Here is a 15,662-nt window from a genome sequence, read left to right as displayed (position 1 = left end):
TCTCTCTCTCTCTCTCTCTCTCTCTCTCTCTCTCTCTCTCTCTAAAATTCTTGATCCTGCCTCTGGCTATTTATTCAGACCAACTGCTGACGGTTCACACACACTGGGAACGTAACGGTTTAAGATGTAAAATGCAGTTTGGCGACGTTTGACCTTTTTTTTTTTTTTCCAGAAGACTTTGACACGCTGCAAAGTGAAACTGCATGATTTCATCCCAACGTCTGCGGGTCGGGGAGCCTCGTCTGCCGGCGAGGCCGTGAAAGTATTACACTGACATTCGTCACCTTCGGGCTCTGCACTGTTATGTCCGCCGGTGGGTGGGGGGTGGGGGGGGGGGGGGGGGGTGGGTAGTTTTAATGTTAGCTCTGCCATCACCTGATCCAGAATCGACGCGTCATGTCGGTATCCATTTTGCATGCTGTCTCAAAACACTGGGTCCTCTGCACTGAGGTAGATGAACTTAAAAGATAATGTTCTTTATTTTGTTTTTCCCTTCTTTTTTTTTTTTTTTTTTAGTTTTTGTTTGGGTCGTTGGCTGTGCACCCCAGAAATGTTGCTGCTACTGTTAACATGGGTAAGAAGTTCAGCAGGCGGAGCGGGGGGGGGGGGGGGGCGGGCGGCGGGAAGACGGCTGTCGGTTGAACCAAAATTGTCAAAAACAATCCTGTCCACGTTTTGGTTTGTTGCCATGGGTATATGACCATCAGACATCCTGTTCGTAAGTAAGACTTCAAAAAAAATAAAAAAAATAATAATATTGTGCAGATCTTTTCAGAATTAGTTCAAAAGTGTGTATATAGCTGATATACAATAAAATTCCTCTTTTTCTTACCCGTGACTTCAGCTGGTGCTCATTCAAACGTGTCTCGCAGTGTTGTTTTTTTTCCTTCTGTCAGCTGGTGTCGAGTTAAAACGCCCACCGTGATGAGAACATGGGTTCACGGTCTCCGCAGGTCCGTGTTGAAGCGACGGCGCGGTGACTCATACTTGCCGTGATCGCTCCTTCTGTCCACGCCGGTAGTTTTAAAGAGTTACTCCGCCAACTCGACACTTTATAAAAAAAATACATTAAAAAAAAAGCATCAAACCAGAAGCGGCAGACGGGAGATTTGACTTTTTTTTTTTTTTTAATATTCCAACACGTTCCTCTTCGTCAAAATCTGGTGTCTTAAGCTTTCCCGCGATGCAACTCGACTGCTTGACGGTACCGGGTTGTTGTTGTTTTTTTGGGGGGGGGTGAATTGGTGCCGAGTTACTGGCAGAGCGCGCGCCGCCTTCGAGGTAACGCCGCTGTGATTTGGTCGCGCCGCTGTCAATCAACTGGTCCCTAATCTGTAACTTTAAACCCTCCCGCAATTAAGAGTCTCCCTCCTGCAAATCCAATCGAGCACCAAACCTTTAGGGGCCAGACGACGGATCCGGGAACCAACTTCTTTCCCTTTTCAATCTCCCCCCCATCATCATCATATTACATCATATTTGCATACAGTGGCCCCAAAAAGTTGATTTGGACACGATGTATCCACATTTCATTACATTAAATAAGAAAATGTTCAGACAGCCGTTTCTTAATTTTTAAAGAGATATAACGCGTACACGTGTCAAATCGAGCAAAAGTAATAGATAACGACCCAATAACAGTCGCTGGAGATCACGGTTTCAATGTTTTTAGTATTTTACTTTACCACCTCTTAGTCGGCAGAGCTACTTCACAACATCTGGACATTAAATCCATTTCATTTCTTTCGCCAATTCTTCCTCCACGGCGCCGTCGGGCGCTTCAAGTTCAGGGTTTTGGAAGATCTTGTTTTTGAAGGATCTTGTTGATCCACTTCTGTCGCTTTAAGTGTATATATATTGTTTTTTAGATATACATTTTGAAGTTTGCGTACAAAAAAAAAAAAAAAAGCTTCTTTCGAGTCACTTCTAAAAACTCGCTTTTAGACTTTTTATTTATTTCCTCGTTGTACCGTTTCTCATTGTATTTTATTGTTTTGTTTTTTTTAAAATGCAAATAAAACGCTTTTTAACTCGGTTTGAAAAGTGCTCCGTAAACGAAGGTACTGCCGTTATTATTTCTGCTACGAGTGGACATAAAGCATGAAAAATGAGCACATATTTAAAATGCATTTTATTTTCCTTTACAAGAAACAAAAACCAGACAAAGAAATAAGATGAAGGGGGAGAGAGGTGAGGGGGGGGGGGGAGTGGGAAACCAGTATATAAAGAGATGCAACCTCTGGCGTCCTGAAAAAAATATGTACAGTTCAAAATAATATCCATACAAAACATGCCACATACAATAAAAATGATCATTATATTTATTCATATTCCCTAAAAGTATCTCTGCTGTACAGATGCAACATCTTTTTAAAAAGTAGGTGAGGTTAAAAAAAACCTTCAATTTGAGCAAACTTTATTTAAATTAAAAGATATGCAGAGAACTTAAATTAAGATTCAGAGAAGTTAAGAAATTACGTAGGCTAAAATCCAGTGAGCGGCATAATGTCTCGTCATGGTCTTCCCTTGAAATAGAAACATACCAAAAAATATATATATATATATCACTGCTTCGGATACTTGATCAATATCTACCACTTTAGAGAAGTTCTCTGGTTATACTATGAGAGTGCAATTCATTACCAGGTTAAGTATGGGATTAACTTTTTTGAGTATTACATTATAACATACATTAGGCCAAGTAACCATTTCACAAGGTTTACCAACACATTCACTTCTATAGGGAAGATAGAAAAAAGCAAAACACTAACAATATTCTAAAGGGAGTTTCAAGATTTTCCATTCAAGACGATATTAATCCAATTGCGACCGATTAAGGGACAGGTTTTGGTAATCAACAAGCAGTAGCATAAATAAAAAGAAAAAGAAACACGAACAATATTACATAAATACAAATGCTATGCACCATTGTACTGCTTTATGCGAGAAGTGATTTGTTTTGTTTGTTGTCGTCGTCGTTGTTCATGTCCAATTATCGACCCTCCTCGTGAATCCAAACGGTTCCGTGATCAGCTCGGCTTCTCGTCGCAACTGATCGGAGAAGACCAGACGTTTTTTTCCTCAAACCTATTTTTTTTTTTTAACAAACTTGTCTCTGAGAGCTTATAGCAAAAAACACTAATAGAAAAACAGGTAAATGCAAAACACTCTGGTTCATATACATAAAGATATTAGTTTGCCATTTTACATATATTTATATTTATGTACAGCTTTATCTTTGTTAAAATGATATCCAGTGGTTGAATTTTTTTTTTTTTTTTTTTTTTTCAATTTTATTTTTCTACACTTTTGACTTTATTGATTACAAAGGGGCTGGATAAAGAGTTGCTGTCCCCTGATGCATATACCATATTTACAGTTTGTACAACTTTTGCATTTTTAAATCATGTGAGGTCTTAGGTTAGGTTAGGAGGGGGGAGGAGGGGAGGAGGAGGAAACAAAGTAGTATGGGAAGGTGGAGTTTTAGTAAAGCTCCCTTTAAAGACTTGGTTTTTTTTTTTTTTTTTTTTTTTTTTCATTCATCTTACACAGAAATGAAAACAAATGCCCTTTTTTCCAATAAGTCTTTCCCTGCCATCAGTTCAGCCTCAAGAACACAGTACCAGCACTAAGAAAAAAAAAGAAAAGAAAAGCACACTACCGGGGGGGGGGGGGTAGAAACACTGCAGGCTGGACTCAGGCGGAGGAAGACTTACTACAGTAAAGTTTAAACAACAGTCCATTAAATAATACAAAGAGGAAGAGGCATGATTCTAAGTTTAAGGTTGAGTCGTGACAAGGGTTGAGTTGTTGGGGGATAATAATAATAATAATAAAAAAAAAAAGAAGAAGAAGAAGAAAAAAAGAAGAAGCATTAAATGGGACAGTAGTCGTGCATCCACTGGCTCATTTTCGACAAGTAAAGCAACCAGCTGATGGGTACTTTGTTCATTTTGGACTTCCGCAGTCTGCTTCAAAAGACTACGTGGATCCTTTGAGCCATTCGCTCGCACCGTTACTGTCTCGAGCAACTCAAAAGATGGATGTTATTGTGCTTTCACACAGCTAATTAGCACGGTTCCGAGATGCATAAATAGAAACAAAACAAAACAAAAACAACAACAACAAAAAAATAGAAAAGAAAGAAAGAAAGAAAGAAAAAAAAAAAAAGCTACATCGATATCCAGGATGATTTGGTGGCATTTACACGACACCCACTAAGCTTGATTGTGATTTTAATACAATATCTTATCAAAACTGTCATATATTTCCTCTGTATAAATAATTCATGAATAATAATTATGTTGGCTCATTATTGTAAATCATCATCAGCATAGAGTAGATAGAGCAAACCTGCTGCTTAAGATTCCCTGCTTGTCCGAGAAGGCTAAGCCCATAAAAACAACCCGCCCCCCTCCCGCCACCACCACCACCACCACCAACAACAACAACAACAACCTCACCCCACCCTCCCCTCTCTCCCCTCCCACAGAGTAATTCCACAGTAGCAGTTAACAGTTTTTTTTTTATACAAAGCAGTCACTTCCCGCTAAAATCAGTGAGGTAGACTGGGTCCAACTAACCCACCTTGGGACTCCACGCGGTCAGAACGTCTGGCGCCGCTGAAGCTGCAGATCAATATAGCAATCGCAAATTTCATATGAACTCGCATCTGTTTTTCGTTTTTTTTTTTTTCCATCGATCACATGTAGTTCTTAAACAGAGCCACGTCAAGATTGTCTAGCTAGCCGATGTCCGTGTTGTCGTCACGAGTCGTCGATGACTTGATGGGAAAGTGCTTTTTTTTTTTTTTTTTTTTTCTGGGAGGATGTGGAAGGGGGCAGGGGGCGGAGGGGGGGGGAGGTCGGGTGAAACAGGAAATAGGTCCGACTTGGAAACGTAAAAATGCATCCTTAGTTCATTCTTAGTATTTTTAAAATGGCTTTTTGTCGACGCTCCGGACGAGCCCTGCACCACTACAAAAGTACTGATATCAGAGGGTCAGAATCATTTGGTAGATATTGAGGATTGTTTTCCAGCCACTGTGAGCTTATTGTGAACAGAATAGTCGAGGTGGGGGCGGGCGGGGGGAGGAGGAGGAGGAGGAGGAGGAAGGGTTTTGGCTGAGGAGAGGGTGATTCCCAAGTCCAAACACGAGTCAGAACCACCATCAAGCCGCCGCCGCCGGCTGACGGAAGGCGGTCGGTTGCTTTCACTCATTAATTCTCTTCAAACCTTTGGCTACGGGTGTCGACGCGTTAAGTCTTTCGATAGCGGAGGCCAGCCTTCCTCCATTTCTTTCAGAACAGCTTATGCACTGGCTATGTAGGATTCAAAGGCTTTGGCGCGGGAGTGTTCCGGTACCAGTGAGGGCCACGCTCCACGTTTCTCTCTTTCTTTTCTGTCTTAGTTCATCCACTTTCTGCAATTCCAGGCTCCACAGTGGCAAGGGATCTTGTGCTGATCGTCCTCAAAGTCAAACTGGTAGTCGTACGTCAGCTGCAATCAGATGATAGAAACCGTTAAAGGCTGCCGACAAATGGGAGTAAACATTAAGGGTGTGTGCGAGAGTGAGGAGGGGGTCGGCTTCCGAATGCACCGCACCTCTTCTCCCTTCGGGATCCTGCGGCTGGAAATGATGATAATCTTGTCTTCTTTGTCAAACGTTACAACCTCGGCGACACAGTTGGGAGCGCAGGAATGGTTGACGTAGCTGGGAAGGAGAAAGAAGAGAGAGAGAGAGAGAACATTTAAAAAAAAAAGTGAGTTTAAAACAGCGACGACGTACCAGACTCGGGGGTTTTACGGTGAGGCAGGCGCTCGCAAGGGCAACACTCACCGAGCCGGGCCGCCCGTTAGCGTGGCGTCGATCACCTGCTCGTTGTTGATGCGGAACATGTAGATCCCACGGTTCTAAATTGGACAAAGAAGAAAATAAGTAAAAAAAAAAGAAAATAAATTTGTTTCCAAATGTAGAATACAGTTTGACAGCCCACCGAATAAAAAAAAATGTCCCCACTGCAAATAGCTTTAAAAAAAAAAAAAAAAGAATATATATAAAGAAAGAAATAAAATAAAATTCCCACTTTTATGTCCATCCCCTCAAAACTTTTACCCAAAGGGACGCTTTTTTCGAGTACCTGCGCCTCGTAGATCTTCTCGCGGCGATTGGCCACCTCGTTGCGTATGACGGTGCCGATGTACTCGATGACCATGGTGTGCTTCTCCAGGTCCTTTGCAGCGTACAGACCGAGGCCCTGAATGCGGGACCGGGCCAGGTACACGTTGTTCTTCCACTCGGTCTTCAGGCGCCGGTACTGGGAGGACTTGGAGTGGACAAACTGCTTGCTGTAGGGCGTGTTGAGCTCTCCGGTGAAGGTGCTCTGGTAGGCCTTTGACACGCTGGTGCTATTGAGAGTGTGAGGCCTGAACAGAAGAGAAAATGGGATGAGTAACCCGCGTCATTTGTAAGATTCATTTATATATATAATTTTTTTTTTAAAAAAGGCAAGGTTCTTTGACAAAAAGTTTATAAAGCTGTGGTCCTTAATATGGGGCTTCATATTTATTGAGTGGCAGATGAAAGCATTAACTACCAGACAACCCCATCTATTTTATCATCATACTTTTTTTTCTTTTTTTTTTTTGGTACTAAAATAATAAGACTTTCACCTATCGAAGAATAAACGTTAATATTATTGACGCGGTAGTGAATAAAAACAACAACAAAGCATGGTTGAGAGTTTACACCCGCCCTTTGCTGATGCTGAATAACTGCACTACTCTCTACCGCCACACGTTGGGTGTTCATCTGAAGTTCGGCTTCTTGCGGCTCGCTGCTACGATGAAACGTTTACCTCTTGCACTGCGTGGGGACTTTGGGCTCGGAGCGAGCACAGCCGGTGGGGTTAATCATGAGCGGGAGCTCCATCAGAGGGTGCCGGCCATATCGGAACTGGTAGTTCTGGCAGTTCTCCACTCCGGGCAGCTAAAACACAGCACCAGTACCGCAAATCACGTTAGTCACGCACTTCTACGGGCAGTAAAGCAGTTTGTGTCGCAGCGGACTCGTGCGGTCGTGAAGCGCGCGAGGCTTCCGGTCTCGGTCGGTGCTTTCGTACGACATCGGACCTGCTGGCGGTGTTCGCCTCAGTCCGGGACAGAATCTTTTCTGTCCGCCGCCCTCGGGTTTGAGGTCAAACGCGAGATTCGATTGAGACGAGAGGAAAAAAAAACGGGACAGTAAGCGCCGCTTCTTATGGCTGCGCGGTATTCTTACCGACTCCGTGATCCGCATGACGGCGTGAACGGTGAGGCCGTACATCTCCTCTCCCTTCACGTGTTCAGTGAACAGCTTCAACATGGACGAGTCATCTCGGAGTTTAGCCACCTGCTGGACCACCCGGTCCCAGATCCCTGGAGACAAAAGGCCGCAAAGTAAATTCCGTCATTCGGCGAGAGGGAGAGGGGGGGGAGGGTCGTCGGAAGCGGAAAAAGCACAACACCAAGGGGACAACCACATAACGCGAGGCGGCGGAGCAGCTTCTCTTACCCTCTGGAGTCGTGTCTCTGTACTGCAAATCCTCCATGCCGTGCTCCAGGACGCGCACCTCGAACAGGGGACGGCCGTCGTCCTCGCCGACGCGGCAGCGGTAGCGGCAGCGCTTGTTGGGAACGCGCGTGCTCCAGTAGATGCGCGTGGCCTCGTAGCCGACGGGGAAGATGGCCGTGGGCGAGTGGAAGTTGGCCATTTGCGAGGGCAGCAGCTGGCCGATGGCGTGAAAGATGAGGCCGCCGACGCGGAACAGGTGGATGCGGTCCCCCCGCTGCAAGATGCTGGCGATCTGCTTCACCTCGTCGCGCTCGATGTAGACGCGGCGCAAGACGGCAAACGTGCTGAGCTCGTCGTCGCTGGGGCCCTTCAGCTTGTGCTGCGTGCACAGCATGGTCTTGTCCTTGAAGAACATGCAGCGCGCCCGGATGGCGCAGGCGAAGTGGTAGACGTTCGGGCACCGCAGTCTGTTGCAGCTGTTGGTGGCGCCGGTTTTCTGGCAGTACGCGCAAAGAGTCCGCAACCCGCGGCGCAGGGCCACCTCCACGTTGATCAGCGCGCCCCCCTGCGTCTCGTACACCTCGGTGGACCACAGGGCGCAATTGAGGTGCACCCACAGGTCCACGTCGATGTTGAGCAGGCGCGCGGGCCCGTCCGTGGCGCCGTCGCCTTCCTCGTGGCAGAAGCAGCACTTGCGTTTGTCCCGGGGCAGCTTCTCCGGCCGGAGGGTAATGCGCAGGCGCTCCATCAGCTCGGACACCTCGCGGCTGCTCTCCTTCTTCGACCCGCCCTTGCGTATCGTGATGACGATCTGAAGCCGCTTCCAGCGAATGCCCTTCCATTTTTTCACTTTGGGATGCACCGCCTCCTCGTCGGGCGACAGAGGCCGACGTTGCTTGACAGCCTTGGGGGAAGACTCCATGGCGCTGGGAGAATCTTTAGGAAGTTCAGCGGGATCGTTGCCCAAGTCCTCCTCCTTAATGGTCACGCTCAAATGCTCTTCGCTCGGAGCGGCGGGGTCGGAGGCCGCGGGAGCGGTTGCCGGATCGGCGACCGGCTCTGGAGCGGCAACTTCTGGGATTTCAGACTCTGTGGCATCGCCTGGTTGAGCAGCGTGAACGGGAGGATCAACATCTGGTTCGGGCTCAGTCTTGGTCTGGACATTGGTGGGACTGGAAGGAGAGGGGGATGGAGGAGCTGATTTTTTGGAAACTTCAGCTTCACTAGCTGCAACTGGGAGAGATGGGGAAGGTTGAGGAGGAGATGGTGATGGAGGTGGAGACTCCTCCACTGGTATAATGGGAAGGTGACGCACATCCAAATCATTTACTTTGGTTGTGTAACAGTGATGGACTGGTTTGTCTTCACTGTCTGGGAATTCCTGAGAGAAAAATACACATATGAGATCAACAGCTTTCAAAGCAAATGATTAAAAAAAATAAAAAAAATAAAATAAAAAAAAAGTTAAATAATTCAAAAAGTTCTCAAGAGACATGCAGTGACCAACCTGTTTAATAAGTGCCAGAATGTCCACTTGTTTCTTCAGTGTACAGCCAGGTAGAGACACATCAAACTGCCTCAGCCACTCATCCTGATTAGGTGAAGCGCTGTCCTTTGTACACATCGCCCCTGGAAGACATGACCACCTTGACATCAGTCTTATTTTATCGATTAATATCAACTTGAACTCTTGCATTCACGTCTTAGAGCAATGACTCGTGTCTTCGCTCGACTATAGTGGCAAAAAAAAAAAAAAAACGTTGCGGTAGAATTAGGAGTAAATCAGGCGGGACATTTGTCACATGACTTGGTGAGGCAGAGTATCATAAGAAACAAACTTGTGATATAAAGTTGATAAAGGTTTCGCACCTTATTGTTGTGGATCACAAGATAACCGTCCTAATCCAAAAAGACATCAGTACAATGCAAATACACGTTATAGAGTTTTAATGCCTACCTGACTGTCCGGGTCCTTTCCCAGAAACATCCACTGCAGGCATGTCGGGGTTTTGTTGAGGGAAAGTGACCTCATAAGAACCCGGCATCCTAATGTTAAGCAACTGGGCCATGGCCATCATCACGTGATTCAGTTTCTGGGGAGGGGAGGGAGTTAGTTCAAGGTTTTGTTGATATTCATGGAGATTTAAAAAGAAAAAAAAAAATAATAATAATAATAATAATAATTTGACATCACGGCTTAGTACCTTGGCAGCAGCAGAGGAGAGTGTGAAGGTAACAGACACCTCATTACTTTTGGCCTTATCCCAGTGGTTGGATGTGGAAACATCCTTGCTGTCAGGTGCTTCAAATGGTTTATTTTCTGGGAATGCTGTAAAAAAACAAACAAAAAAAAACCCAATTAATAAAAATAAATTTGTAAATAAAACTTCTAGTTAGTTTAATAGTATAAATCAATTAAACGTGAAATGCAAAACATTCTGAATGAAGTTCCTTGTAAGAAGCTGACGTATCCCTCAAACTGTTTAAAGGATGAGTGATGGCTCATCACATGGTCTTCTGTTGTACGAGTAATGTTGCTCTTTTGGTTAGACATTCGCTTCATAACGTTGTATAATACCTGGAATGGCGGTGCGAGGTATGAGGGGTATGATGGGGGATATTGCTCTCTCCGTCTCCTCCTCTTTAGGCTCCCGCAGCTGAGGGAAACGTGGCGTCTCATCTCCTACGTTACTCTCAGGTGATGATGCCGGGATGATGCTTTCTGGAGCATCCTCATCGTCGCTCTCCATCCTGTTAAAAAAAGAACATTCCCCATATTGACAGCCATTAATGAAAGAGGAATCCGTGCATTTAGACTTCCAAAAGAACTCCGGATAATTATTGTACGGTACCTGATGTCCTCATTCTGGTTGTGTGGAGGTGTGGGGAGAGCTGCAAGAATGTCTACACTCTTTACCTCCTCTGTAACAGAATCTGCAGAAAAATGATAGTATTATAGTACAGAGTATTTAGACCCAATTGCTGTATAACGGCAGTGTGAATATTTATGATAAATGTACCCATTGGCTCCTCTGCTGGCTCTGTGTCTTTCTGAACCTCGGGCAGGTCCTCCCCAGGAGTCACTCCATTCAGCAGCTTGTGCTGTACTGATGGTGGAGGAGTAGGTGGCAGGGAGGATGGGGGTGTTGGGGGGTTGCTGAGGTTACTCTGTAAAAGGCACAAAAAAAATAAGTGCTTGAGGCGTGAAAGCAGTTTTAAATCACAACCAAAAGTTGATGATCAGTGTGCTGCTTAGCTATACCTTAGTAAGTAACTGAGAATAGTAGTCCGGGATGTTGTCCAGCACTGCATTTCCAAATGTTCCTTTGAGCTGGGCTTTGCCATTGACTGGGCTGCTTCCAAACGGGGCAAACAGATCCAGACTGGCAGTGATTGAAGGCTCCATCAGGGGCAGAAGAGAGAGACCCTGGAGGGTAGATTTCCATTTGTCAACGTAATGAAGAATCAAACTTTACAACTTAGTGGCACATATGACTTAGAAAATACATTTTTGCTATTCTCTTAGGCAAGGCCAGGCAAGTTTATTTGGATAGCACATTTCAACAACGAGGGAATTCAAAGTGCTTCACACAAACCCATTAAAAGCATCAAAACGTAAGACAAAAGAAAAGCACATTTAAAAACAATCCACTTTACCTGTTTGAGTTGTTTTATCAGCGCTTCGGCACTCTTTCCAACTTCGTCCTTCTTATTCTTCTTCCGCGAGTTAGACGCTCGGTCTCCGGTTGCCTTATTAGTGCGCTTTGGCTTTTGTACAGGAGCCCTTTTTGTTATAGACTGTAAATCCTGTAAAGTTCAAGAAAATTAAAGAGAAGTTTTTCCCCCACAAACAACAAGAGGGCAAAAATAAAGAATGCACTATAGAAAGACATACCTCCATATTTCGTGGAGTCCCTTGAAGTTTTTGCTCAAGCATTGCCAGTTTGTTGTTGATGTGACCATTGATCTCATTGTGGATGCCTTCAGCAGGCCTCTGGGCGCCTAGCTGAAGGTTCTTGGTTCTCAGGAGCTTCTGTAGTAGCTGCTGTCCAGTTTCAGATCTAGGGCCCTGAGTCCCAGGGTCTCTGCCCATGTTTCCAGCATTAATAAAGCTCGTGTTGTTGCCAGAAGTAACCGTCTCACCCGTCGCTTCTCGCTTTATAGTGCCAGAATGAGCCACTGCTGCACCGTCGCACTGAAACTCCCTGGGCTCCTGTTTAATGTTCTGTATTGTCAACTTGCATAGCTCCCCTTGTTGTGTCTGAGGCACATGGCTTTCCGTAACTTGCTGTAACTGTTGAACATTCATGCCTTTCTGTGGCCCATTGGAAATAACTGAAGCTGAAAGACATGTTTCACTGCCTGATGTTTGAGTCTCTACTTTAAGTCCAGGACAATCAAGTGGACTCTTGGCTCCGGGTGATCGAAGTGGAGATGCCTTGACTTGGCTGTATGGACTCCCCCTTCCAGCCCTACTGTCAGCTATAGGTGAGGAGACATGGGATGAATGGGGTGAGGCCGGGTGGGCTGGGCTCATGCCAAAGGGGCCTCTTGGAGAATATGCATGCGATGGTGAGCCCTGTACACGGCCTGCTGGAGCTGCCATTAATGATTGTTGCTGGTTCTGGTTGGGAGTGGGTGGACGCATCCCCATAGCTTGATTAAATGTGTGCCGTTGTGGATCCCCGGGAGAGCTGGCTAATGGCTGACGTGGCGATGCTGGCCTCACCATGCGTCCCTGGTCCATAGGGGAACGGGGCACTGGTACCTGGCCTCTCATAATATGTTGCTGCATCATTTCCCCTACTTGTGGCTGTTGTTGTCCAGGGACCATCAACCCTTGCTGTATCTGAGGAGGAACACCAGGTTGTTGGCCTAACATGACCGACTGTTGCTGACTGCCCAGTGCTCCTGCATTCCCAATGGGTCCATATGGCATCTGATGGCCCTCCATGCCTGGCATCTGCTGCCCAACCTGGGGCACCTGTGGCCTCAACTGACTTTGTTGGCCTTGACTGATGGACATTCGCAGCATCTGTCCCTGTTGGAGCTGCCTCTGCGCAATCATGGCCTGGATGTGCTGTATCTGCTGGTTTGGGGGAAGATTACGGAGCTGAGGATTCTGAGCAATAATAGCCTGGATGTTGATGGGGGTGCGGATCTGTCCAGGAGGAACTCCGGGTCTCTGTACCATCATCCCCTGCTGCTGGGCTCTCATCATGCCCAGCATGGCCTGTTGTTTCTGCTGCTGGGCCATGAGGGCTTGCTGTTGTGGACTGGGGCCCATAACAACAGGTTGTGCCTGGCCAGGATGGTTCTGGCTGATGATCTGCTGCTGCATGGCTGGATCTTGTAACTGCTGCGTGGCATTTGGAATAGTTTGCTGCTGCTGCTGTTGTTGCGCCAAGAAATCAATTGGTTTCCCCTCCTCTTTAACAGTCATCAAACTGGGCTTGTCAGCATTGAGGGAAACTTGCCTCTGGAGAGTGAGTGGAAGTTGCTGTTGCTGTTGCTGTTGCTGAAGCACACCAGTTTGCTGGTTTCCCACCAAACCTGTTTGTTGCTCATGTACAGTTTGGGGATTTGATTGTTGTTGCTGGGTTATATAAACCTGGTTCTGAAGCTGCTGTTGTAATTGTTGTCGTCCCAGTTCAGTTAGATGATCATTTACAGAGCCTAGTTGGGATGTCTGATTGGGAGTGGATGGTCCACTCTGCTGTGGTGGCGTTCTTGAACCAGTATTTAGGATTCCACCCTCTTTGAGTCCTGAGTTTTGGCTGTCTATAGATCCCTGTGGTTGGGGTGTGTTACCTCCTGCTGAAGGCGTGGAGGGTTGGGAGAGCCCTCCATGCTCTTGGCTAGACTGACTGATCAATTGTGTCGCCTGTCTTTGCTGTGCCATTTGCTGCTGCTGAAGGTGGACTAAATTCTTTGCGACAGTCTGCTGCTGTTGAGATGCAAGCATGCGCTGGGCCAGAATGTTCTGTTGTTGGGGGGTCAATTGTGCCTGAGGTCCCCTGAGACCGGGGTGACCTGGAGATCCAACCACACCTTGCTGACCCATCATCAGCTGAGGTCTTTGTTGCTGTGATGGTGCAACTGGTTGGTTCCCCATAATTCCTGGTTGAGCTGCCATCATGGCTTGACTATGGTTAATGGACTGGCCGCCTACAAGGTTCTGTGCTGGTGGAGCCACAGACTGCCCTCCAACCATTCCTTGTGGAACCTGCACCATGCCCTGCTGATTAGCCTGATTGGCTAACATGCCCTGTTGAGTGTTTGCTTGTTGTTGGGCCATAAGTTGGTTCCCCATCATACCAGGCTGTGGTTGAGTAAGTAAACCAGAATGTTGATTTGGGTGTGGCATTGGTTGCTGGCCCATCATCACCTGCTGCTGTTGCTGTAGCTTTGCCATCTGCATCCTATGCTGAAGCTGTCTTTCTTGAAGAAGCCTGGGGTCGGCACCTTGCATTCCGGCCACCTGTGGGAAAAATCCTCCAGGGGCCCCAGGGGGAGCGGGGGCCCTGACACCGCTGGCTCCAAGAGCCGCAGGAAGCTGTGGCTGGGCTCCTCCAATGAAGGGCTGCCCTTGGGGCATCCTGACAGGCATTCCACCTTGGGGCATCATGCCAGAGTGCTGGCCCATCACCGGTGTTCCTTGCTGGCCCATCACTGGTGTTCCTTGCTGGCCCATCACTGGTGTTCCTTGTTGGCCCATCACTGGTGTTCCTTGCTGGCCCATCATCATCTGGCCAGGCATTTTGGGGAACATGTGAGAGGGCCCCCCCTGTGCTGAATGACCAGGGGTAAGAAGACCAGATCCTTGCTGGTGCTGCTGCTGTTTGCTTCTGTACTCTGCAATAAGATTGGTGTGCTCTTTCTGTTGCTTTCGTACCTAAGAAAAAATAATAAATAATAAAAAGAGATATAAATTTGCAAATCAACATGCACGATGCTTTTGCTGTGCTATACAAGGTTTTTGAAGTTGTCTGCACCGTTTAAAATCTACACACCTGGTCAAGCTGTTTCTGAATTTTGCTTTGCTCCTCGGTTACCAACTTCAGTTTCTCTGCATCTGCCTCAGCAAACTCCCTGCCAGCTTTCTTAGCAGTGCGTTGCTTCGCACACAGTGCCTTGCGTGATTTGCGGTGAACTCCAATCTGTTCTTCCAAAAATTTCAACTGCATTTGGAGTAACTGCTGGGTGTGAAGAAGCCATTCTTCATACTGGTGCTGTTCGGCATCATCTGTAAAAGAAGAGGGAATTTTAACCTGGACACAAAAAAGGGGCGACATGATATGTTTTCTAAATGACTGAATACATTTCTAACAAGAGGGAGTAAAAGTAAAACATACTGATGATTCCTTGCACAAACTGGGGAGGGTTAGGCCTCGACTGGGTAGTATCACTGGTTTCTTCCTCCTAAACATAAAAATAAACTATTTCAATATCTAACGATTTAGATTGAAATTAAATCAATCATTTCTAAAGAGAAAGACAGTATACCTTTGGAGGGCCAGATGGAAGCTGACTGGGTTCTGTGCCTGGGCCAGAGGCCAGCCTCTGAGCAAGCAGAGAAACTTGTTGCCTGAAAAGAAAGCCAAAAATAAAACAATAAAATAAACATGCAGTGTACTAAGCAATGGTGTGTGCTGCGTTTCTGAGCTATTTTGGATTTATTTAATATAATTACTTTCTTGAGGGGGTTGGAGTATGCTCTGCTGTGTGGAGGTAGTATCATGATGTTTTGTCTACAGATGTAACAGCTAACCATTTTTGAACAGAAGTCTGTCATTTTTTGTGTAGCTAAAAATGAACTAAAACAACAGTTTGTCTCCACAAAAATAAAAGAACAAACATGTAGAATTCAAAACAGAAAATGTCCAAATGTTGTACACAAAGTTTTATGATTAGCCAAAGTACCTATTAACGCCAGGGGGAACAACCATTGGCTCCTGTGCCAGCACTCTCTTAATACCCTTAAGTGCCACCATCTTTGCCTTGGCAATGGGATCCATAATGTCATCAGTAGCAAATTTGTCCAAATCTGCAATAATAAAAAGAATCTTTCTGATAAAGAATGAAAAAAATAACATTACAGAGAGTAGTG

General features: G+C 46.0%; 1 protein-coding gene across 3 annotated transcripts in view; it reads right to left on the bottom strand.

The window, feature by feature from the left end:
• Positions 1 to 4,837: 4,837 nt before the first annotated feature.
• kmt2d (lysine (K)-specific methyltransferase 2D) overlaps positions 4,838 to 15,662 on the bottom strand; it is a 28,129-nt gene continuing 17,304 nt past the window's right edge. For all 3 annotated transcript variants that reach the window (XM_069688428.1, XM_069688443.1, XM_069688435.1), the window contains exons 36-55: positions 15,476 to 15,599; positions 15,059 to 15,140; positions 14,908 to 14,974; positions 14,566 to 14,798; positions 11,448 to 14,447; positions 11,210 to 11,359; positions 10,815 to 10,979; positions 10,573 to 10,720; positions 10,405 to 10,486; positions 10,131 to 10,303; positions 9,757 to 9,881; positions 9,510 to 9,645; positions 9,060 to 9,181; positions 7,553 to 8,933; positions 7,280 to 7,416; positions 6,858 to 6,988; positions 6,141 to 6,426; positions 5,840 to 5,913; positions 5,605 to 5,713; positions 4,838 to 5,499 (exon numbers count right to left, since the gene is read on the bottom strand). In XM_069688428.1, the coding sequence (XP_069544529.1) occupies positions 5,407 to 5,499; positions 5,605 to 5,713; positions 5,840 to 5,913; positions 6,141 to 6,426; positions 6,858 to 6,988; positions 7,280 to 7,416; positions 7,553 to 8,933; positions 9,060 to 9,181; positions 9,510 to 9,645; positions 9,757 to 9,881; positions 10,131 to 10,303; positions 10,405 to 10,486; positions 10,573 to 10,720; positions 10,815 to 10,979; positions 11,210 to 11,359; positions 11,448 to 14,447; positions 14,566 to 14,798; positions 14,908 to 14,974; positions 15,059 to 15,140; positions 15,476 to 15,599 (6,818 nt within the window). In that variant the 3' untranslated portion in view covers positions 4,838 to 5,406. The remainder of the gene's footprint in view (positions 5,500 to 5,604; positions 5,714 to 5,839; positions 5,914 to 6,140; positions 6,427 to 6,857; positions 6,989 to 7,279; positions 7,417 to 7,552; positions 8,934 to 9,059; positions 9,182 to 9,509; positions 9,646 to 9,756; positions 9,882 to 10,130; positions 10,304 to 10,404; positions 10,487 to 10,572; positions 10,721 to 10,814; positions 10,980 to 11,209; positions 11,360 to 11,447; positions 14,448 to 14,565; positions 14,799 to 14,907; positions 14,975 to 15,058; positions 15,141 to 15,475; positions 15,600 to 15,662) is intronic.

The sequence above is a fragment of the Brachyistius frenatus genome, unplaced genomic scaffold, assembly GCF_029030835.1.
Source record: "Brachyistius frenatus isolate BFR_SWC_R1_liver_20210118 unplaced genomic scaffold, ASM2903083v1 Contig_6, whole genome shotgun sequence".
Classification (NCBI taxonomy): Eukaryota; Metazoa; Chordata; class Actinopteri; family Embiotocidae; genus Brachyistius; species Brachyistius frenatus.
This window is presented reverse-complemented; position numbering and strand designations above follow the sequence as displayed.